The 22,909-nt window shown below is 45.1% G+C and overlaps 1 protein-coding gene and 1 long non-coding RNA gene across 2 annotated transcripts in view; one reads left to right on the top strand and one right to left on the bottom strand.

Moving 5' to 3' along the window:
* Positions 1-22,909, bottom strand: part of LOC126647738 (uncharacterized) — an 853,551-nt gene that overhangs the window by 693,517 nt on the left and 137,125 nt on the right. The gene's annotated exons all lie outside the window — the stretch shown is intronic.
* The window catches only part of WNT7A (Wnt family member 7A), a 37,965-nt gene that overhangs the window by 6,649 nt on the left and 8,407 nt on the right, over positions 1-22,909 (top strand). The window contains exon 3 of the mRNA XM_050330243.1: positions 5,096-5,367. Within this exon, the coding sequence (XP_050186200.1) occupies positions 5,096-5,367 (272 nt within the window). The remainder of the gene's footprint in view (positions 1-5,095; positions 5,368-22,909) is intronic.

Here is a 22,909-nt window from a genome sequence, read left to right as displayed (position 1 = left end):
TTGGAAAACTGCTGTGGTCTCGTGTGTCAGGTTTTAAATTCCAATTCTTTGAATTACAAAAGAACTGACCAAGGAAACAACCACTGGTAGAATCAGAGAGTATCCCAAGCTGGAAGGGAACCGCAAAGATCACTGAGTCCAACTCCTGGCCCTGCACAGAACACCCCAAGAATCCCACAATGTGCCTGAGAGCATTGTCCAAATGATCCTTGAACTCTGGCAGGAAAATCCTTGTTGTTTTTATGTTGCATGGAAGATTACCTGGACAGGCCTGTGAAAAATTAGGTTCTAGGTGCTACTGCACTATTCAGTTAGGCCAATATTTAGAAGCAAGGTTGGTAAATACTCTGTGTTCTGAACCACTGGGTTGTGAATTTCCCAATATATACAGAAAAGAAATTTTGTAATTAACAGGAGTCTTGCTATCTGCTCAAGCAAGGTCAGAGTCTGAATTTCAGTGCTAAGTTTCCAGCTCTTACAACCAGTTTTTACTGTCAGTGTCTTGCAGGAGAACAGTTATTTGCAGGCAAAACAGAGGCCAGGCTGAAATATGGGCTGATCATCCAAACCTGAGCACGCTGCTTTATGCCAAAAAGTCAATCTTTCTCAGCAGGGACTGTCACAGGAAGATAAAACATTGCCCCAAGGTCACTGCAGTTGAAATTCCCATCAGAAGGTTTTCATACCTGCCTTCAGATGTGTCTTGTGAGTACATGTTCCAGAGAAACAGAAAGATTGCATTTTGTGAGAGAGGTAGGAGATCTCCTATCTTGGGGGCTGTGGGGGGCTCAGAGCCCTCTGAGAAGGGGAGACTTCTTTGAACTCCCAGAATTCTGGCTGTGATTTCTGTGATGCACATGCCTCCAATAGTAACTTTATAAGTTTAAAGGAGGTATTTTCCAAAGTAGTCACTATACCTGGAGTGGTTCCTCTCCGAGAATTTCATGTGTCGATGAAAGAAACTTCAGCTTGTGAAAGTGGGCAGTGACTAAAACCCCCAAAGTCTCAAATGCCTCTTAAAGAAACTCTATTTATTTTATTTATTGGCACTAATCTTTGTAAAACCACAGTGCTGATTTATAGGGAACCAACCATTTCGAAGTGAGTACAATATTTTTAGGCACCAACTCCCAAAACTTTAAATGGAAGGGGAAGAAAAAAATACGATGAGGGCACCCCAATGATTTTTTTTTTAAGGTACCATTCTTATTAATCACTCAGGCTAGGTTAAAGAAAGATAAAAATAAAAAAAAACCTGCAAGACCATACATAGTCTACCAAGGAAGGAGGAGGCACTTCCCAAAGCAGGCAGAGGATGAGTTCTGCTCTTCGTTTTCCCTGGCTATGAGTTATGACCTCTGTAGAGAGATGGGAAGTAATGTGAGCTGTGGCACATAATTGGCAAGGTGAGCTGTGTTTTCCATCTTTATATTTTCCCCATCATATTTCAGCTCATGTCACTGCAGATAACTCCCTCTCTGACCCTTTGGCTTTAAATAGCAGAAAATACAACCTGTGTTTTCCAGTGAGATAAACAGAAATTTGTCTTTTTTTTTATTTCACAGCTTAGTCAATTTATGAGGGAACTGATAGGGCAGGCCAGGCTGTTTAGAAACACTCCCAGATCCCAAACTGCTGAGCACCTACTGCCTTCCTGCAGGTAAATCCACTCTGTATCTTGCAGGCTTGGGCTTTGTTTTCCAAGAAACATCGAGGTGTGGAATTTTTTTTTAAATCTCAGTTCCCATTTTTAATCTGTGTGAGTGAAATTTTTAAAATGTTTCAAATTTTAGGATAAAACTTGAAATAATATGAAGTTAGCTGAATTATAACCAGAGTGCAGACCACTCTCTGCAGCTGACAGACAGGCTGATAGAGTTGCTGATCAGCCAAAACCCAGTCTAACAAACATTTAGGCCCAGAAGCAAAGACATGCGTGTGAGTGTTTGCAGGATTAACGCTCCAAGGTGTTCCTGGGTTGTGTGTAATCATGCTCAGTGTTAGCAGAGCCTCCTGTCCTGGCAATATTTGTGTTTGCACTTGCCTGTGGTCCCCTTGTGGCATCTGTCACTCTGTGGGGGTGTGCAGAGCTCAGAGTCACATCTGGGAAGATGTGCTGCCCAGGGAAGGGTCTGGACACAGGACTCCAGGGTTTTGGAGGATGCTTTGCATCAGCAGAGTGGAGCTGCTGGAATTTTGGAAGCCACCAGTGCCGAACTATCTGCCATCAGAGCGAATGGAGCTGCAACACAATGTACAGGATGATGGAATCATTGAGGTTGGAAAGGACCTGCAAGACCATCAGGTCCAACCTTCGACCGAATGCATACCAGAATATTTGAATCCCCAGATCTGCTTTATCTGCAAAAGAGAACTATTAAAGATGAAAAGAGGACATCTTCCATGATCCTCATCCTTTTTGAACTGACTGGGAGGAAAAGAACGGGATGTGGAGGCAGCCAGAGAAGAACCTGTTGGGTGGCAGTGGTGAGGGAGGCTCGGTGAGCCCCTAAATAATTGTGCCCTAACACCTTACTGAAGTCCAGAAAGAAACAGGAAGAGCAGGAAGATATTCATGTCCAACACATGAAGAAAAGCCTCCATGTTCACACAGCACTGGAACACTTGTTGGGGCTGAGGACAGCCCCAGGGGTGTGATTTGCACCAATACTCCCATAAAGATCAACTGATTTGTTCATTATTTATATTTCTGAATTAAATTTTTACTTTTAAACCCCCCATAGATTAAAGTCCAGTTGCAAACAGGAACAGTGGGATGCAGGTGTGACAAACCTATGTCACTTTATCAATACTACCACAAGTGCCAAGGTGCTTCCTACCTGGATCAATTCTTCCAGACACTTGCTTTGTTTACCTTGTAACCTCCTAAATTTTCAAAAGCTGCTAAACTTTACCCCCATATAAGACAAACTTCTGAAATACTTTATGTAATATAATTTATGATCAGGCTTGACATTGGATTCCAATTCTTCTTGTAGTAACTAGTTTTATATTCTCTGTGTTGCATTTTTCTCCCCTCTCAGAAGCAAAAGAGCTGCTCAGTCTTTACAATATCAAGTGTGTAAAGTGATCTCCCAGTGGTTTTTATTCTAGATTTTAAAAATAACTTGTACTGGAACAGAAATCATCCAATCAAAGAAAGAAAAAAAAACAAAACAAAACAAAACAACAAGAACTAGATGAAAATTTCTACTCAAAAATACTTTTTTTTGACATCATCCCAGGTCGTGCTTCATGAAACAGAGACCTGGTGTAAAGCATTGTTCCCCTCTGAGGGGAGAGACTGGGACTTCTTATTGTACCTCTCCTGTTTATGAGGGCATTTTTCATAGTGTTGGGCTAAAAATAGTGAGGATATTGTTGAGTATGAACTGGGGGAGGCACTGGAAAGCTGCCCTGGCTGGTCCTGGTGGCTGCACTCTGGAATGGGACTCGTTTCCACCTGCCTCCTCTGGCCTCCAGGAGCTCTGAGAGCACAGCTCCAAAAACACCTAAAGCCTGGGGAGATTTCTCTGCCACACTCCTATTTTCATAAAAAGCCACAAGTTCTCTAGAGAGCTTCATCTGCAAATTCCACAGTCACAACAATTCAACATTTAATGAATTTTTAATTTTTTTTTTAAATGAGGATAAACAAGGAATCCTTCGAGGAAGTTTGATACTTGACTCCCAGTTCCTTAATAAATACAGTGCTTAGCAGGACCCACGGGAATGAAAGGGCATGAAGCTGACTATTAGCAGCTTGTGATAATGTCATCTTGTTTTCCATTTTACTTCCTTGGCATAAGGAAGTGGACATTTTTCATTAAAAGTGACAATCTAGATCATGTTGTACGTGAAAGGGATGTAGCCAGGAGTGAAGTGTTTGTAAGGATTCTTTCCCAAATGATTATTTTTTGGTGGAATCCAATAAACAGCAGAAATGGGCTTGTTTCATGTATAATAAACTATTGCCAGCAGCTGAGGTCTGCCAGAACTGGAGAAGGGAAGTGGATCTTTCCATCTGCAGTCTCCTAATTAAGAGCCTGATTCTGATCCTATTGATGCAAGGGCATGTTCTGTCATTGGAGAAATAAGAGTAGGGGTAAGTCCTTAACAAACAGAAGCCTCTCATTAGAGCCTCATTGCACAAAATAGTATTGGTTTAACCTCTGCCTCACAGCCCTCTGGTGAGGCTCCACTTCACCTCTCTTTGGCCGTGGTACTCTCAACAGGTCAGGATTTTTTTTCCATCCTGTGAGAAATTTTGAAATTAAACCCGAAACTTATTTCACTGAGTCAGTGTTGAAAACTTTGTGACACAATGTGAAAAAAATGTCCCAGTTCAGCTAAAATGCTTTCAGGACAAGATGTCCAGCAGAGATTGTTTTACTGTAAAAAACCCTTTTAGTGTAGAATTAAATTTATAAATAAAATCCTTCTTCTGAGATGATTTCAGGAAGCGTTTGTATGATCTTCTGGGGCACAGGGTGTGACTCTTGCGAATGGTCCTGTGCAGGATCAGGGGTTGGACTTGATGATCCTTGTGGGTCTCTTCCAACTCAGCACATTCTGTGACACTGCGATTCTGTGATTTGTTTTAAAAAGTCAAATATGGTTATTTTAGTGATTTCACCCCCCCCAATTCCACCTATTTTGTCTTCCTTCCTTCTTTTTTTAAGCTAAAGCTTTTGCCATCCCACCCTTTTGCTCTAAAATTTTAGTTTGACTGCTTCTAGTACCATCTGGAAGCACGCAGATGAAGTTGCCTCCACAGTGCTTTATCTCCGACTCCCTCATGGAGAGCATCGTTTTAGAGAGCGAGCATCCACCGAAATCAATACTCAGAAGAGTAGAGACCTGCTTAGGCCTGCAGATTTATACCACTTCTAATAATAACTTCTGATGTCTGCCCCGCAGGAACTTGCCTGGTTTTCTAACCCGTGTCCCTGTGTGGTATATAATGTATTCGTGGCACTTTTTCCATTTCAGGTATCATGGATTTATGGCAGTTTTTCCCTTTCAGCTGTCACGTGTTTATGGCAGTTTTCACCCTTCTGGTACCCCGTATTTATGGCCCCTTTTCCCGTTTCAGGGAGCAGAGAGGCCGCGTTCACCTACGCCATCATCGCGGCCGGGGTGGCACACGCCATCACCGCCGCCTGCACGCAGGGCAACCTGAGCGACTGTGGTTGTGACAAGGAGAAACAGGGACAGTACCACAAGGAGGAAGGCTGGAAATGGGGAGGCTGCTCCGCTGACATCCGATACGGGATCGGATTCGCCAAGGTCTTTGTGGACGCCCGGGAGATCAAACAGAACGCGAGGACGCTCATGAACCTGCACAACAACGAGGCCGGGAGGAAGGTGAGTGACCTCTGCTCTCCACCCCGGGGTTGGAGAGGGCTTCCATCACCTCCAGTGCGGGAGAATCCAGTGCTTTCACGCTGACATCATTTACAGTAGGCAAGTAGGCACCTCTGCAAGTTAGACAGGCTTGTTGGACCATCTGTCCGTCAAATGTTTGTCTAAATGTAGCTCTTTACAGCTGTAAAAGGAAGAAAGCAAACAAACATTTTATCTGGGAAGTCAAATGGTACTTATGATAAAAAGCTGCTACTGTGTGGGAGAGCGGGATTCCCGTCAGGTTCAGACATGAACCTCTCACTCAGCTGGAAAGGGATCGTTTTCAACCCCGCTGTTCCAGCCCTGCTCTTTGTGTGAGCGCTGCCCCTGCGAGGAGGGAAACACTGAGCACAGGACCCCAGGCTGGCCCACTGTTACACCACAGCTGGGTTTAGCACAGAGAGATTCCCACCCCCTTCCCCGTTCTTTGGGGCTGAGGAGCTGAAAGCAGGCACTGCAGAAGCGGTGCTGGGGAAGGCAGGAACGCAGCTCCTGATGGTCAGTGGCAGCTGTTGCGGGTGCCAGACCCAGTGTGATCTGTGCCCCTCAGATCCCTGCGGGTCAGGCATTCCCAGCAAACCTCAGGGCAGTCCCAGTGGTGGTGTGGCTCCGGCTGGGAACAGCCAGGGGTGTCTCTGTGTGCTCCCCATGCAGGTACATCCAGCACTGCCTTCCCTGTGGGGGTGACCATTTTGCTGATGGCATCTTATGGGAGGAATGTCAATCCTCTGCTTCCTCAGCTCTCCGTTTTACCTTCTCCCATCTGCCCTCCTGTGCAATACTCCTGATTTCAGCATTATGTTCGTGTGACTTAGAAGCAAATGGGAGAAGGAAGTTGGGAGCAGCAGGTAATTTGTGGATACTATTTTCGTTGTGGTAATTACCTGTAGGCTCTGAGACATCTCCACTTACGCTGGAGCCAAGCAGATTGTATTGAAGAGAAGCCATTTCCACCCCAAACAAAAGCCCAGCCCTTCTTTAATTTAATGCTGCTGTGGTAGTTTTATAGGTGAGGTTGTGGGCCTTACCCTGTGTAGTATCTCCAGTGCCTGTGTCTGGCTCTCTGGTGCAAAAACTTGCACTTCCACAGTAGCAGAACTGAATTCTGATAATAACTCAAGGATTAACCATTAATATTTGCTAAACAAATGATCTGAGATCTTTATTACTTAGCTTCTGGTAGCTGAAAAGCTTGGTAAAGCACCAACGCCCACAGCCTGCTCTGCTGTACAAGCACAAATCTAGTGAAGTAAAACATAGCAGAGGAGTTTCACCTTTGTGGGAAAGCCACTTCCTTGAAAGTATTTGATAGGTGCTGGCAGTAAAAGGTTCCCAGTAAATGACACATCAGCCCACACCAGACTGCAAACATAGATGGAACTGCCTGCTGGCTATAAATTTTTTTCCCAATACAGACCCAAAAGATACAGACAAATAGAAAAGCAGCATTTTTTATCTTCATTCTCACCCAGGTGTGGTCCTGGGGTAGAGGAGGGCTATTGGTGCTGGAGCTGGGCTGTGGGAAGGCAAAGCATCCCCTTGAGGACATGAGCTCCTTGTGTTTCTCACCTTTCTGTGCACAATTTGCTGTCCTGAAAGCTCGTGCCTGGAAGATCCAGCTCTCCTCATTGTTACCTGGGAGAACAGTGGTGTGTGCTATCTCTGGCCATCTGCCATTTCTCCACCAGGCTCAGGAACTGCTCTGATCTCGAGATATTTCTGCGCTTCTTCCTGCGCCCCTCACAGGGCAGAATGACTGATCTTTGTTCGAACAAACCTCTGAAACCTCCGGGGGAAAGAAAGAGTAACAGGGCTCAGAGGAGGATTGTTACTCCACTGTCCTGGAGAGAATGAATAAATGATGTTTTTGCTAGAGAGGTTCCTTTCAGGCTTTGCTCTTGTGTGAAAGATCTCAGTATTTAAAGACAATTGGCGGGGAGGGGGGGGGCATTATGGGTGTTTGGCAAGCCAGGTCTCTCACAACCCAACTCTTTCACAACAAAGACAGTCTTGTTGAGAGGTGGTGCTCTCCCTTTTGGAGCAATAGGGATCTTATCAGCCTCCACACTATCTATTTGTGCCGGCTTTCCTCTGGGCTACAAATTCTTGTCTAGTTTTGCTCTCCCGTGGCTAAGTTTTTGATGATATTTATGCACTTAGGAGACAGACTGGCACCTACCAGTCTTCCAAAAATAAACCAGATGTTCAATTCTGATTGATTTGTTACCTCCACCTGTAGACACCGCTCCACCATCCAAAAGTCAGTCCCCTTTACTTCTTTGGTCTTGCTGTGTGTTGTGCCCACTCAGCTCTGAAAAGGTCCTTCTTCAGGACCACAACCAGCTGCAGGGAATTCAGGGTGCACTCTAATAAAGCACAGGTCTCTCATGATCTAGTTGAGATAAGATGAGAGTCTTCTTAAGAATCACTGGTGAATTCATCTGTTCCATCTGGTGAGTGAGAGGTGACAGACTTTGTGCTGCAGCAGGCAGGTCTGCTGGGCTTACTGGGGAAACTGGGCGTAGGTAGGACTGCACGGTATAAACCAACAGAAAACCTCCAGGAAAAGCCTGATCCAGGAATTTTGGAGATCTCATTCAGGCCTTTCCACCTTCTCATAGTTTGTTTTAGGCAGATGCCTCTCTGCTTCCTGCAGTGCCATCAACAGTCTCAGAACACATGGAATACATGACCCTGTCAGAGCAGGAGAACAGTTATCCAGGACAGTGGTCACGGCCCCAAGGCTGCCAGAGCTCAAGGAGCCTTTGGACAGTGCTCTCAGGGACAGAGAGGGATTTTGGGGTGTCCTGTGCAGGGCCAGGAGTTGGAGTGGGTGATCCCTGTGGGTCCCTTCCAGCTCAGCGTATTCTGTGATTCTACGACCTGTCAGCTCTTTCCAGAAATGAGACAATTGTCAGATGTGGAGGATTTTAAAGGTCACAGGTGGAGAACATCCACGTTCCTTTGCTTAACAGCTTTGGTGGTGCAGTGCTTGAAAAACAGTGGTGTGCAGGCCCGGGCTGCACGAGGAGCACTCTGAGAGCACTGTGTGGGACACGTCCCCATTTCCAGCTGCTCCCACGCCCCGGACCAAAGGCAGTGATGCCAGCGGCTCCTGCAGCCATAAGCAGTTTTCCTCACTGTTGAAGGACAGGGCTCTGCTCCCTGTTTCTCTCTCTGCCCTGGTGACAAAGCACCAGGACTCCCTTTTGTAGCACAAGTGCAGAGTTCCCAGGCTGGGTGGAAGGGAGGGGGCAGAGTTCAGAACAGGGGTCGCATCCACCCTACGAAACTGGCCCCAAGCAGCCCGAGAAGCCTCACCTCATTTGTCAAACCTATTGGAGAGCAGCTATTTCTGACCTTCAGAAGCAGAGTTTAGGGTGTCTTTCCTCTTCGAATTAGTATTTCCTGAAATGCTGATTCACTGCAGGAAGAAGCAAGAGTACAGGGAGAACAGGAGGAGAATTCATAACAGCTGGGTCAGAAAAGAGAGATAAAGCTTCAATTAATTTAAAGGCATAATCCTGATTTGCCCTGCAAACTTCCATGTGAGGGGGTTATAATTGCAAGACTGAATTGTCTGTTAGCAAATTTGTCTTCTCGAGCATAAAGTTAATTAAATTACTGTAAGTAACACAATAACGTATGTCTGAGAGATATTTATGCTCCAGGAAATAAAAATGTTATTCCCTGAGTTATTCTGCTAAAAAATAGCAAAGTAGATATCGAAAGGTTCTGCGTATTTTGGCTGTACATTTTCCTTTTGACAGCATGGCAAGGTACATGACCACACTGCTCTCTCCTCTCCTTTTCTCTGTGACATTGAAATTCCACGAATGGCATCTTGCATCAGCGTTACATCATATTAAGTATAATGCAATATTATGAGTCATTGTTATAAATCATGGGCACAGGCTGCATTAGAAGGCTTTTGCAATTCAAGAGCACATCAAGGCGGATTTTTAGTCAGTGTTCTCCTTTGGAGGCAGATGTAGGTGCACTAACTTTGCAATGTCTCCTCATCCTCTGAATCAGGAGTGTTTCAGTTTTCCCCTTCAGCTCTAAGGCTCCCAGGGGATGTGCAGGACATGCCCAACAGAGCTGCTGCAAATGCCAAACAAAGCTGTGAGAACCCAGGAGGTGTTTCTGAAATGGATAGTGCAATGATCATAATAGACTGAAGTGTTTAGTATTTTAACCTTCAGGGAAAACTGTAATAATGCTGAAGTGACACTTGGCTTTTGGAAGGCATGGAGGTCAGGAGTTCTCCCAGGCTATCCTGTAAAACCCATGCTTATGACACTCCTCACTTGCTGCACCTCTGACCTCAGGAGGACATTGCTGCCGTGGAACTTCCCTGAACATCTTCCTCTCCTTGCACAGAGTGCAATCACCACTGCAAGAATTAACTATCTCTAGAGGAGACAGCTATTTCTGTCTTGTTCCAGACCTTCCTCTTTGACCAGCCCCTTAGCCTGACTGCCAAAAGCAGCACAGAACACAAGGTCTCGCAGATGAACCACTTGAAAGGTTGGGAGCATCATGTTGGAAAAGGGACAAGGTTAGTAAGAGGCTGCTAAACAATTTAACCTTTATAATTCTGAATATAGGCTTGAAATTCTGGAGATTCAATAGTTCTGCCTGAACTAAATCCTAAAGCTCATAAAAACACAGAACTATTCACAGAATCACACAGAATCACAGAATGTGCTGAGCTGGAAGGGACCCACAAGGATCATCCAGTCCAACCCTCAGCCCTGCACAGGTCCATCCCCAGAGTCACCCCCTGTGCCCCAGAGGATCATCCAAATCCTCCTGCAGCTCTGGCAGCCTTGGGGCTGTGCCCACTGCCCTGGGGAGCCTGTTCAGTGCCAACCACCCTCTGGGGGAAGAACCTTTCCCTGAGATCCACCCTGAGCCTACCCTGACACAGCTCAGCCATTCCCTGGGGGCTGTCCCTGCTCACAGAGACCTGCAGTGGAGGGGGAGAGCAGCTTGTAAGTTTGCAGCCTCACTGGGACAGCCCTGCCCGAGGAAGGCCAGTCTTCCAGAGGGACTCCAGCATTCCAGCAGCTCCTGCTTCCCAAAGGAGCTCAGGGATGCTGATACACTCTGATCCACAGTGTTGGCAGGCACATTGCTAACAGGCCCATAGTGGAGCCAAAGGATTCCTTCCCACGTGGATGTACCTGATGTGAGCTGGCCCTAAGCAGACTCTGCCCCCAGCCCAGCTGGCTGATACCAACCCAGACCATGCAGTGCTGTGCTCAGCTGGCTCTGAGAACCCCTCAGAAGGGATGTCTCTAATGGCACACACACACCAGGATAAAGCTCGTCTGTGTCTGGAGCTGCTCAAAAATTACCATCGACTCCAGAGAGTCTCAGAGAGCAGCTTCGAGCTGAACAGACCTGGGAGAGGCCCTGATTCTCCTGGCACCAGCAATCAAGTGATATTATAGTGTCAGCAGCACAGTTCCTTGGAGTTCAGGACTGAGCAGTGTCCTTGTGATTGTACTTCACGTTTTCCAGTGGCTTTTCTTTCTTTTTTTTTTTTCTTTTCTTTGCTTGGACACAAAAATATTCCTGATTTATTTCTATTCAGAAGCTTCAAGTTCTTATTGTTAGGTATGCTCCTAAAATACACAGCTCACGAATGGCTTCCCTATTTACTGGCACATCCAGCCCCTTGTGAAACGATCTCAACTGTGGCACATCCCTGATTTACAGCGGCTCGAAGCTGGAGAGCTTTTTTCAGGAATAACTTTCCACAAGTTCCTGGGAGGGGTCCTGAGGTGATTAACATACACAGGATTGGTTGTGATGCCCACCTGCTCAAGAGCTTGTTCATTTACACCCAGCTCCCCTTGCTGCTCCCTCCCTTGGACCTCCATCGCCAGCAGGTGTGTTGAGTGTGTAAGAGCAACACTTGGCCCTGTGCTGCTCCTGCAACACAGAACTGGCCAAGCCCTTTCCCAAGCTCCTTGCCTGGCTGATAAGAGACCAGGAGAAGGCCTCCTGTGTGTCCATTCCTGTAGGAACTCAGGGGGCTCAGTCTGTGAGCAGGGAGGTGCCCCTTGCTGGTAGTGGCAGTAAGAATTCTGCCAGATTCAGCTGCAGCTCTCACACCTCTGACAGATGAGGCTGACATGTCTCCTGACACGGAGACAACCATGCCTACAACGCTGTGCAAACCACCTTCAGCCAAAGCAACACACAGCACCTGCAGCCACAAGGCAGTGGGTGTCTTAATAAATAAAAAGTGTGGTTCCACTGCTAAAATGTCACGTTAACATATAGAAAATCTGGTGTGAGGTGCAGCAGATATGACTGTGTGGAGTGTCCTAGCAGCTGTCCTGCTACAATATTTTGCCTAGATTAAAAGCAGGCAGATGGAGAAGGTTTAGGGGAGGTTTATACACAGGGCTGGTGCCTCACTGTGACCAGAGAGAATACGTGAAAGTCACTTCTGGCAGATGTCACTGATGTGGCTGTGAGGTGCAGGCAAAGAGGAGCGTCCACCAAAGACCTGGGTCCAGTTATAGCACGTTATCCCAGGTAAACCCAGTCCTGCTGAGTCCCTGCCTTCCCTCCAGCCCTTCAGCCTCAAGACCTGGCACCACAGCTTGTGTTCAGTGCAATTAGAAAAGGAGCTTTAAATGCAACAAAGTCTTTCCTGGCAGCTTCGTCACCACCCGTTTCCTGGGGGGCAGCAGGATTCCCACAAAGGCCAAGCACTGGATTTGGAGTAAATCCAGTTCAATGAATGGGAAAGCTCCCACTGAAGTTGGTGGGACCACAGGACATAGCTTGTTGCTTCCAAAAATCCCTCCCAACTGAGTGTTTGCAGAGCACAACAAAACCCTGCTGGGCAATTTCTGAGGTGTGAAAAAAAAACCGCATCCCTTGCACTCTTCCAGCATTCTGTTTGTATTTGGAAGGATCAAAGAACTATTTTATGACTTTCCTACTTTTTTTAGATAATAGTCTTGAAACAAGTCTAAGCTTGACAGACAAGCTCTGCATCTTCTCAAAAGCCCAGGGTAAAGATAAAGGGAACATTAATATTGGTCTAAATTATGAGAGGGAATTGGACTGCACAAGAACTGTAATCCACAAGAATGAATTTTCATTCCACTTGTCCTCCACTTTCAGCTAATCAGAAATGGTGATACATGGTCCTACTTGTGTTTTGGCTTTCAACTCCCTCCTATATGTCATTGTGGTTGAAAACTGAATTCCTGATTTACGCTGCAGATTAGGGATGATAAACGCTATCACTTACCTGCAGCCACAGTTTTAGAGGATTCTGGCATGATGAGCAAAACATGCATTTCATGATATGATTCCTGGAGCTGACAGTCTGTCATGCTGCTGACAAAAGATAGCTGAGACCGAGGGCCAGGCCCCGTTAATAAATAACAAAGATCTCAAATTCCAAATTTAATATCACGTACCTTTTGTAACTGAAATAATCAGATGCTTGCTCTGATGATTAATTAGCTCGGCAAAGCCACTGGCTGGGTCACACGTTTCTGGACAATTTCTGATTTAGTTTGGCCTTTCTCTCTGGACATTTCCCATAGGGCACACACTTGTCATTCAGTGCTGAGAGGAGAACATCAACTGGACACACACAGGTGCTGTACAGGTTATTCAGTTCTCCCAGTGTTTTCAGCACCCTTGAAGCCTTGGTGGAGCCTTTGGTGTCCCTCCTGTTGCAGAACAAAAGCCTGAACAAACATTACTGATTTGTCACCTCGAAGCAGATACCTGCTGTGTTTGGGTGTTGTAGAACTTAGGATGATCATGCAGCAAAAAAAAAGGGGGTTGGAACGAGATCTTTAAGATCTCTTCCAACCCAAATCATTCTGTGACTCTATGAGAAGTTCTAAGGAAAAAACATAGCACCTTTTACCCTCAACTCTGACCTGTGAGCTTGGCTGTCTTGCCTTGTGGTATTTCTATTAACCTGTGCTTTTTGATGTTTCGTTGAGAAATTTAATGAGAATCCAAGATTTTTGAGCTTCATACCTAAATTTAGGCCTGAGTTGTTGAAAAATTTTCAGAAATAGCTGATGAGCACCGTTCTGCTTCTTCCAGATAACATTTGTCACCCCTCAAATTTAGGTTTCCAAACCTAAGACTGATTTCCTTGCATATAAGCAGACACTTCCCTATCCATATTTTAGCAAAACTCAACAGAAGGCTGGTATTGGCCAAGCTGGCAGGAAACTAATGGTTAGGGCAGGCCAGTCATTAAGAACATTTTTAATACAGGAACAGGTTAGTTTATAGATGAAGTTTACACTGATTTATGCTGCAGTCTCATTTATTACACCTCTGACAAAGTAAACCCATTCAGCACCTACCTCTGGGTTTGTGGGCCTGAATCTCTGCTCCATCCCGTGTCAACAGGGATAGAAACTGGAATCTTCTGCAGTTCCAACCCAAACCTCTCAAGTCTGAGCTGAAAGTATCCCCAGGAACATTCCCAAGAGCTCTGCAATGTTCAGTCAGTGACAGGAGCTCAATCTCCTGGGCTATCAGAGATGCCTGGAGCGTGACAGAGGTTTTGGTGAAGGTGAAAGTTTAAACCAAGGCTTGGTTCAAACTTGTGGTGGCAGAAAACTCTGAAGTCACGAAGCCCCAAAGACCCACCAACAGCAATAATTGCTGGCATGTGCTGCACAAATGGAACAGGCTTTGGCTTTAATGGAAAGAGTTTTCAGGTATTTTGAAGTAAACAATTAAAAAATCGATCAAATGAAGCACAACCTTTCAGTCCAAGGACACAGGCAAGGCCTGTTGGTACTGGAAGGATGCAGAATGGATCTATTATGGGATATAAAGGTTTCAGGGGATTGCAGAGGGGATGCTTGGCCTGCATGCCCAATTAGTGCCAGCAGGCACTACTAGTATTAATTTGCACAGAACCGATTATTGAAATCACCCTGAGCCTTCTGGTACTTCAAAGTGAGCTGCACCCAAGGGGTGTCCCCTGGGACAAACAACAGGAATGTGTCAGTGGGGATGGATTCTAAACAAGATCTAAGCCAACATCTGTTGCTGGTGCTCCAGCCATAGGTTCTGGTGGCCTGCACTGAGGAAACCAGCCTTGCCTGAGGCACTCCAGACCTTGCACCAAATATGGGACCACACACAATCAGCAGTACAACCACGTATTCTCTGGCAGAGCTATTCCCACAGGAGACTTTAATTGAGTCCCAGCACATGCTGTTATCTTTGGGTATATAAATCCTGCAGTTGTAAAACAATTAACTGTTGAGAGGGCACAATAGTGGGTAAATAAAGAAGTTCAATAAGGAGGCAAGAATATGTGTCCAAAGGACTTGGACTGAGACTTCACAGAAGTTTCTTCACAATGTCTTTGTCATATTTGGTTGAAATGACTGTAAAGGTGCAGCTGTTACTGATGGGATGTGGGAAGGCAGAAGGAGCCAGACACCAAGTGAGTGCTTAGCCTTTGTTTGCCCAAGAAATCAGCCTTGCTACACTTAGAGCAAATATAGACTAAAAGGTGTAATCAAAGCCTTAAAGTATTTTCTAGAAAATTATAGAAGGAAAACAAGATTAGAAGGAATACATGGGTTTTTTTAAATTCTGTTTAACAGTTATGTTTTATTAAGTTTCCCCTCAAAGAGAGATTTATAAAATTAATGCCAGATCAATATATTAAACACATAATACAGACATGCAAGGTTTCTTTTGCTGATGGCTTTAGGTACTGGTGAAATTGGTGTTTAGCTGTGTTACACCTTCTGAACTGAAGACCAAGAGCAGCTGATTAACCCTTTGTTAGAAACATCCATCTTGATGTCGAGACTCATTTATACATAGCTTATAAAGAAGAACTATTGATGGCATTGTTGGATGCTGCTACTCAACTGGTATATAAGTAGGAAACAGGTAGATCTGTCAGCAAAAAGCAGGTGTGGTGTGGAGGGTGAGCTGACCAGGGGAATCACATGGATCAATACAGCAAACCTCCAAAAGGATTGCTTTGTAAGACAAGAGCTTCAAATATTGCTTAAAATCATAGAATCACAGGACAGTCTGGGTTGGAAAGGACCTTGAAGCTCATCCAGTCCCACCCCCTGCCATGGGCAGGGACACCTTCCACCAGCCCAAGGTTGCTCCAAGCCCCATCCAACCTGGCCTTGGACACTTCCAGGGATGGGGCAGCCACAGCTTCTCTGGGCAACCTGTGCTTAGACTGAATGGGGCATTACACAGAAATTTAGGAAATTCCACCTTCTTCTGCATAGGAGGAAATTTTCATTGACAACAGGCCAGAAGATCCTTGTCAAAATTCTTGGCCTGGATCCGGGTGTGCTGGTCTTGGCAGCTGTGAGGCTGCAGAGATGGGCTCTGCTGGTAGGATCTTATCTCTGATAAGTGGAAGCTGTTTGAAAACATGGAAGTGTGGATCTGTTGTCCCAGCTGCAGGAGGAGGGGAAAACACTTCTGTATTAAACTGAACTTGAATGTCATCTTTGTGGAATAATTATTCTCACATTACAGTGAACACCAACATCGTGTTACTTTATGATAATGTGGATATTCTGAATTGTAAGCACAAAGTGTGTGGAAATCTGTTCCCAATACACAGTGTCACTGTGACCCAGCTTCTGCCTTATGATAACTATCATAATTACCTGCTGATTAGCTGGAGGAGTGATGGGAATTTCTCTTAAAACGACAAGAAGAGCTATTGCTTGATGTGCCAGCCAGGTGATATCCCACCCAGGGTACAGCCATCCTTGGCAATGGGCTTGGATCCACACCCTGGGTCATGTTATCCCTGCAAAATAGTGTGACTGAAGGGAATGGAATGGCTCAGGTGCTCTTCCCAGTTGGATAAATGGCAGGTAGGCAAAGCAGGCAATGGGAGTATCTCCAGTGCCATTTACTGTCGTCATGAACAGAGTGGTAGGATTGAAACTTGAATATGTCTCTCTGCAAATCAAACATGAACACATCTCCTGCTTCTTTCTAGAGTTAAGGAAGAAATTAAGCTAAGAAATATTGTGGTTTTATAAAGGCAATATTGGAAAATCGATACAGAATTACTCTGAAATCATCTGAAAAGCTCGATAGAAAGGAAAATCATCCTTTGTTTGCTAAAACTACTGGCTTGGAGAACTAAAATTTACAGACATTTTTTTCAGCATGAGAAATATGCCTTCCACTGTACTATCTGCTGAGTACCTAAGGGTTGATTCTGGTAATTTGGAATGCGACTGAATGAATCTATAGTTAACAGTGTGTGGCTATTGGCTGGAAATGTTTGGATGTAACATGAAGTGATATTATTTTGCAGCTTGAACTCCTGCCAGTACCTGGCTTTATTAGTTTAGCAAAAAGAGTGTGTTTTCTGATTAGCTGTCTGGAACAAGTGAGGCTGTTCTGTTGGTTTCTATCACTCTTTGGAAACTCTTCCCTTGACAGCTTAAGCACTTACCCAAATGCTCTGCCTGGTGGCTCCTACAGTGCCAGCATCACTTCATTTGGGTGCTTCCCCACCAGTGGGGAGAGTTTCACGGGAGGTGAATTTAGTGGGAATGAGTCAGGCCTGTGCCATTTCTCTCTGTGTACACTGGCTGTGATGAGGGTGAGTTCCAGTTGTGGCACTTCTTGTTTTCCCTGCATCTCTTTTATGTGCAGAGTGACTCAGGCTCCCTGACAAAGCCCAAAGTGAGGGGCAGCAATGACATCCCCACCTGAATAACCCCAAGACTTTAACTTATTATGTTCCCAAATTGAGGAGGGTAGTTTAGTTTAGTTCCTCTTTTCTGGGAGTGCTCCCAGTTCCCTCAGAAATGTCATGCTAAAGTATAAAATATGAGCACAATTGCTCCTTTAATGACATCTTCATGCGTTGACATTTAGAAGGCCAGAGAACGGATGAAGATCTGTCCTGAGATCAAAAACCGAAATGACACACTGGACACAGGATGCTGGAGGAATTATATTGATTTTGGAGAGGTCAAGGTCAGCAGACATTGCTCAGTTAAGATTTCATTGACCTCATTCCTCTGATCCATACATTGACGGCTGGAGCAGGGATTTGGGAAAACGGTGTTTTTAACAATGGACATTTGTTGGGTTTTTAATACATGGCAAAAAGATCACTATTTCAGAGAGTCCTGATTTGAAGTATCAGTATTTTATAGTGATTTTTAGTTGGGGACCAGAATGTGAAGAAGGTAGATATGTTCTAAGAAGAAATGATAAGTGGGTAACGTGTCCAAAGCCAGAAAAATTGCTGTCTCATTTTCTTTCTAAGCTGTCTTAGTGTCAGTGAGCACCATGGTGTTTCTTCATTTCCAAACCTCCTCAATCATCATCCTTTATTTACTCCTGGCATGAACATTCTATCCAGTATCTTTTTGGAAAGGCAGATATGTGCTGTGGAAAACTTATGTAGTGATAGGAGGGTAAAACAGATAACACAACCAACAACTCTATCTGTGGTTCTGTAACACCATCCCCCTCCCCAGTCTATTTGAGCTTCATCCTGCAAAGTGCCCAGGTAGGTCAGACAACAAGACTATTCAGTATTTCACAAGCTAAAATCCATCATGTTCATGGTGTCAGCTGTGCTTGGACAGCAGCAAATAACGATCCAAGATAAATTTTCCCTTATCTCACAATCCCATTTCACTGAGGGGCTAGGAAATCACACTTCCACCTAAATATAGAATGTAAAATAAAGTGTTGAATGTCTTTAAGACAATTCAGCCATATTCTAATAATAACAAGTGAAAGCACATTAAAAGAAACCAGATTTTTTTCAGAACTGTTTTTTCCAAGTTCCTTTTTATGACTGATCTTTAAACTTCCTACATGATGACACTTACTTGGCACTGCATTGATCCAGTCTAATCTAGGTGATAATGGGTCTCACAAGAGTTATTTTTTAAAAACAAGCACTTTATCAAACCCATTGACAGTTACATTTTCAAATTATTTCCATTTTTGTTCTGTTAAAATACTTGCCTTGCTTTTAAATAGAAAGACCCACAGAACCCAAAGGCAAGTCAGACCAGTGTTGCAGGCAGCTGTAGCAAGAAGCCATCACAGCATACAATGACTGTGATTATAAATAATCTGTCAAGCCAACCCTCAGTACTGAGCTTTTGTCATCAGCAACTGAGAAAACACAAAGCCCCACATCAGGAACCCCCATTTCACAGCTTCTTGCAACAGGCAGTGGGAACATGGTCCTTTCAGGCTATTTCCTGATATAAAACTTACACAGAATGAGAGATTATGCTGAGTTGGGAGGGACCCCCAAGAATCATCAAGTCTTAACCCTGCACAGGACCCTCCCCAAGAGTCCATCTCAGCAGTAGTTTGGGAATTTGTAGTTGAGAAAAACTTCCCTTCCAGGACTTCCTGAGAACAGGAGGAAGGGTTGGGTAAGAAGGTTTTGCACTGAATGTGACACAGAAAACTTTGTCATCCACCAAATCCCTCAAGAGCACCCGAAACCCAACCTGAGGCTCACGGTTGCAGCTCGCGGATGAATGGGTTTGATTTGCATTTTGATGCAAGTAGATGAGAGTGCAGGTACTTTTTCTGTCTGGGGAAAACTGGAATGCGTTCAGGAGAGATGTAAGAAGGCAAGGAATCCCCGGGTCTTGCAGCTGTGTTATCAGATACGATGGAAAAGGGAGAGGGTGAGGGAGAACACCTGGCACTGCGAGGGGAGGCTGTCTGACCCAGCAGGGCAGTGTGGAGCTCTGAGGGCATCCTTCCCCTCCAAGCCCTGTCAGCTTTTACTGAGCTCAACCAGGTGTTGCCACACTGTGCCCGCTGTCTCTGCAACCTGCATCTCGATGAAGATAAATTAAAACTTAAGAACCTCATTTGACTTTCATGGGCCGTGGTTGGATTTGCAGAGATATTCCTCAATATTCTCCGAGAGAAATACTGAGGACTGAGCAAGTGAGATGCAGACCCCGAGCCACAAACATGGAATCCACTTTCACACTCGCTTTGGCAAGAGCAGCAGCACTTTGGGCAGAAGTTTCTCCTCAGCTCAGCTGTGGGGGCATTTAAGGTGTTCTCCTAGGAGGACCCCTCAGGGAGAGAAAGCTGAGGAAGAATTCTCAGGAAGAATTTCTTCCTGGAAAGGGTGTTCAGGCATTGGCAGGGCTTGCCCAGGGAGGGGTTGGAGTCCCCACCCCTGGAGGTGTCCAAGGAAGTGCTCTGGGCTGGGGGACAAGGTGGGGATGGGGCACAGGGTGGGACTCTGGTCTTGGAGGGCTTTTCTTGCCTCAGTGTTTCTGTGAGTCTGTGATTCTGAGATATTCTGACACCTTGAGTTATTTCCCATAACAGTTCATACAGTTTGAAAAAAAGGCAAGGACCTGTGCTTAGAGAAGAGCATCATCAGGTTGGGTGAGAATCCATCTCATTAAATCTCTCTCTTTAAAACCAGTTATGTCCTTTTTGTCCCAAATTCAGCTGTTCTTTGAGATTAACAATTGTAAAAGCTTTCTGTGAAATGCATTTTCTACTGCTCTTCTGCTTTTTGGGCCCAGAAGTGGTGATAAATTGATTTAGTACGCAGCAAGTCATGAAGGTTATCAGAAGTATAAGAAAAATATGCAGGAGAAAATAGTTTTTGCTGCATTCCTCTCAGCTTTTACTGGCCTTGCTCTCAGAATTCTGTGTTCATTTGCTGTTCTGTACAGTGACAGTCAGTGAATGAAGGGTACCAGACCCTCTGTCCTCTGACTCAAACAACAAAACTTACCCAGGGAAACAGGAGAACATCTCATTCTGTGCTGCCAGCAGTGCATGAGCACTGTGACCATGCAGAAAGTCCAACTAATATTGTTTCTTTACCTGTTTGAATTACTGTGGAAATAGAAGCTGCATTTTGAAAACAATTGCTGCATTTGGTCAGTTTTTTATGAAGATGAAGTAAAGGCCAACAAATACTCCAGAAAGTAGAAAAGCAAATATGAATCTCTCTAAAGGACATACAAGAAGGGAAAGGAACCTCCTGCTTTGTGGTGGAAGGAGATAGATCAGAAAGAGAAAGGTGAGAAGTGATGCACAAAAGGTTAAACTTAGGAGAGTGTCAAAGCTCTGAAGCCTTCCTGTTTAAGGGTATCGTGGCTCTGAATCTGGAAAAGTGTTTCTGCTCTTTAAAATAGGATATCCCTCAGTGAGGGCAGGTGGTGGTGTTGGGAAATCCCACCCACCTGTGGTGTTTCGTGTCATTTATCAGCACATCTTTATGATTAATCCTCAGGCCTGCACGTTGCCTGATTTTCTTCAGACACTTCTTCCAAGGAAAGTGCAAAGGGGATTTTGATTGATGGAGGTCACATGCTCTGGTGATTTCCCAGGCATTTTCTTTTTTTTTTAATTTAAAACACAAAAATTATTGTAATGGGAAAAATGGCTCAGCCTGCCTGGGGATAGCAGTAATTCTGGGACAGTCACAGCTCAGGGGGGTTCAGTAGCAAATTTGTTTGATGCTGGCTTCAGATCTTCTTCTTTTGCACAGATTAACTTATCAAAAACATGAGAAAAAAAAATCTTTTGGCTGTGCTTAATAAGATCTTCATAATATGTTCAACTGAGATATCAAAGAGTGTCTGGAATGAGTCAGGCTTTGACACAGGGGGACAAAACCGGTTCCAAACTCATCTCCCCTCAGTTTGCCACAGGATATCAATGCAAAATGTGTTTCTACAGAACACATTTTACAAGAGCTCTGTGAATATTTTTCATCTTTTCTGTTTGAATGTTCCTTTCCTCATTTTAAACTTGCATTTGGGTGCTTTTTTTTTTTAAAATGCTGTTTCTCGCATATCTTACAGATTTCATAGGATTTGTCTCTGTGTTGCTTTTTTAATGCTCTCTCATGCTCTTTTTTTCCCTGTCAAAAAGGACCAAGTATTACTTGTACTGTCCTCAAATTCCAGAGCTTTGGTGTTAGAACAGTCCTACAAGTTAATTAAACAGTAGCATCCTTTTGAGATTGCTCTCACACTTGGATAAAACAAGTGGCAGAAACATTTTATAGTCATTTTAATAAGATACAGTCCTTTTCCTGCTTGTCAAATCAGAGTTTCATATCCATCCACTGCCCTTTTCATGCTTAAGTCTCACTCTAGACCTCACTGCCAGTTGCTCTACATATGATTTGGTCCTCAAGGAAGTTATTTTGTTGAAAGACTAAATAAGACATGACTTTATTGTATTAGCTTAAAACATATTTTTTATTCAATGAATCCATTTCAAAAGAAGAAAAAAAAAATCTCAACCTCATTCCTGAAGTCTGAGGAGCTTTGTCTTATTTAAAGATCTCCAATTGCCTCTGTAAGTAATATAAATCACAAATCCTCAACTTCTGCTACCTGAAAGGGGCAGGTTAGCATCTGACCATTGCCCTCCACAACCCCCAGAAATGCTGTGACCTCTCTCCAAACCCTGCCACGTTCTTCTCTGGAGTGAAAATGTCACTCTTGTCTTGCCAATAGTTGTGTTTTCTTTGATCTATAGTAAAGCTGTGTGTGCAGGCACTCATAGGAGACAGGTATTTCCTGACCCAAGTGATCTGATGTCAGAAAAATTAGGCAAGATAATGGCCTTGGTGGGACAGGAGTCAGTGCCTGTTGTCTCACTAATTACACCCTCACATGTAGACTGGAACCTGAGTTATTTGGGATGAAGCAGCAAAGGGTCCCTGGCCTCAGGCACTCTGGTGTTGGTTTTGTTTCCATGGGAGTCCTGTTGGTGAAGGAGAAGGCCCTGGAGGTGTGATGGTCACTGGGTTTGACACTGCATGTCCTTCAGGACAGCTTTGGCATCGAGGGCTGTGGAGTCCTGGTGAACAAACCCAGAGCTGTGCCCAGCCTGACCCCACTGGGCATGAGGGGCCCCAGGCTGCTCTGGCAGATGCATTTGGAAAGGCAGCTGGCTTTGGAAAGCCAGGGCAGGACACACCACTGAGTAACTCATGGAACAGAGACACTGAGCTGGGAAAACCCACTGCAGGAGGGTCACAGAATCCCAGAATATACCAAAATGGAAAGGATCCAGAAGGATCATTGAGTCCAACCCTCAGCCCTGCACAGGTCCATCCCCAAGAGTCACCCCCCATGCCCCAGAGGATCATCCAAACCCTCCTGCAGCTCTGGCAGCCTTGGGGCTGTGCCCACTGCCCTGGGGAGCCTGTTCAGTGCCAACCACCCTCTGGGGGAAGAACCTTTCCCTGAGATCCACCCTGAGCCTGCCCTGACACAGCTCCAGCCATTCCCTGGGGGCTGTCCCTGGTGCCCCCAGAGCAGAGCTCAGTCCTGCCCCCTGAGCTCCCCCAGCTCCTGTCCCACCACCCAGAGGGCACAATTCCTGCAGCAGCCGCCCCTGTGAGCCAGAGCCACTCCAGCCCCAAGTCCCAGCAGCCAGCAATTCCTGCTGGTTTCACTGAGCCAGCCCAGCCAGGGGCCCAGCACCC

This window comes from Myiozetetes cayanensis, unplaced genomic scaffold, assembly GCF_022539395.1.
Source record: "Myiozetetes cayanensis isolate MyiCay16 unplaced genomic scaffold, myiCay2020 scf40, whole genome shotgun sequence".
Taxonomy (NCBI): domain Eukaryota; kingdom Metazoa; phylum Chordata; class Aves; order Passeriformes; family Tyrannidae; genus Myiozetetes; species Myiozetetes cayanensis.
The sequence above is the reverse complement of the archived record's forward strand: the minus strand, read 5'-3'. Positions and strand labels throughout refer to the sequence as shown.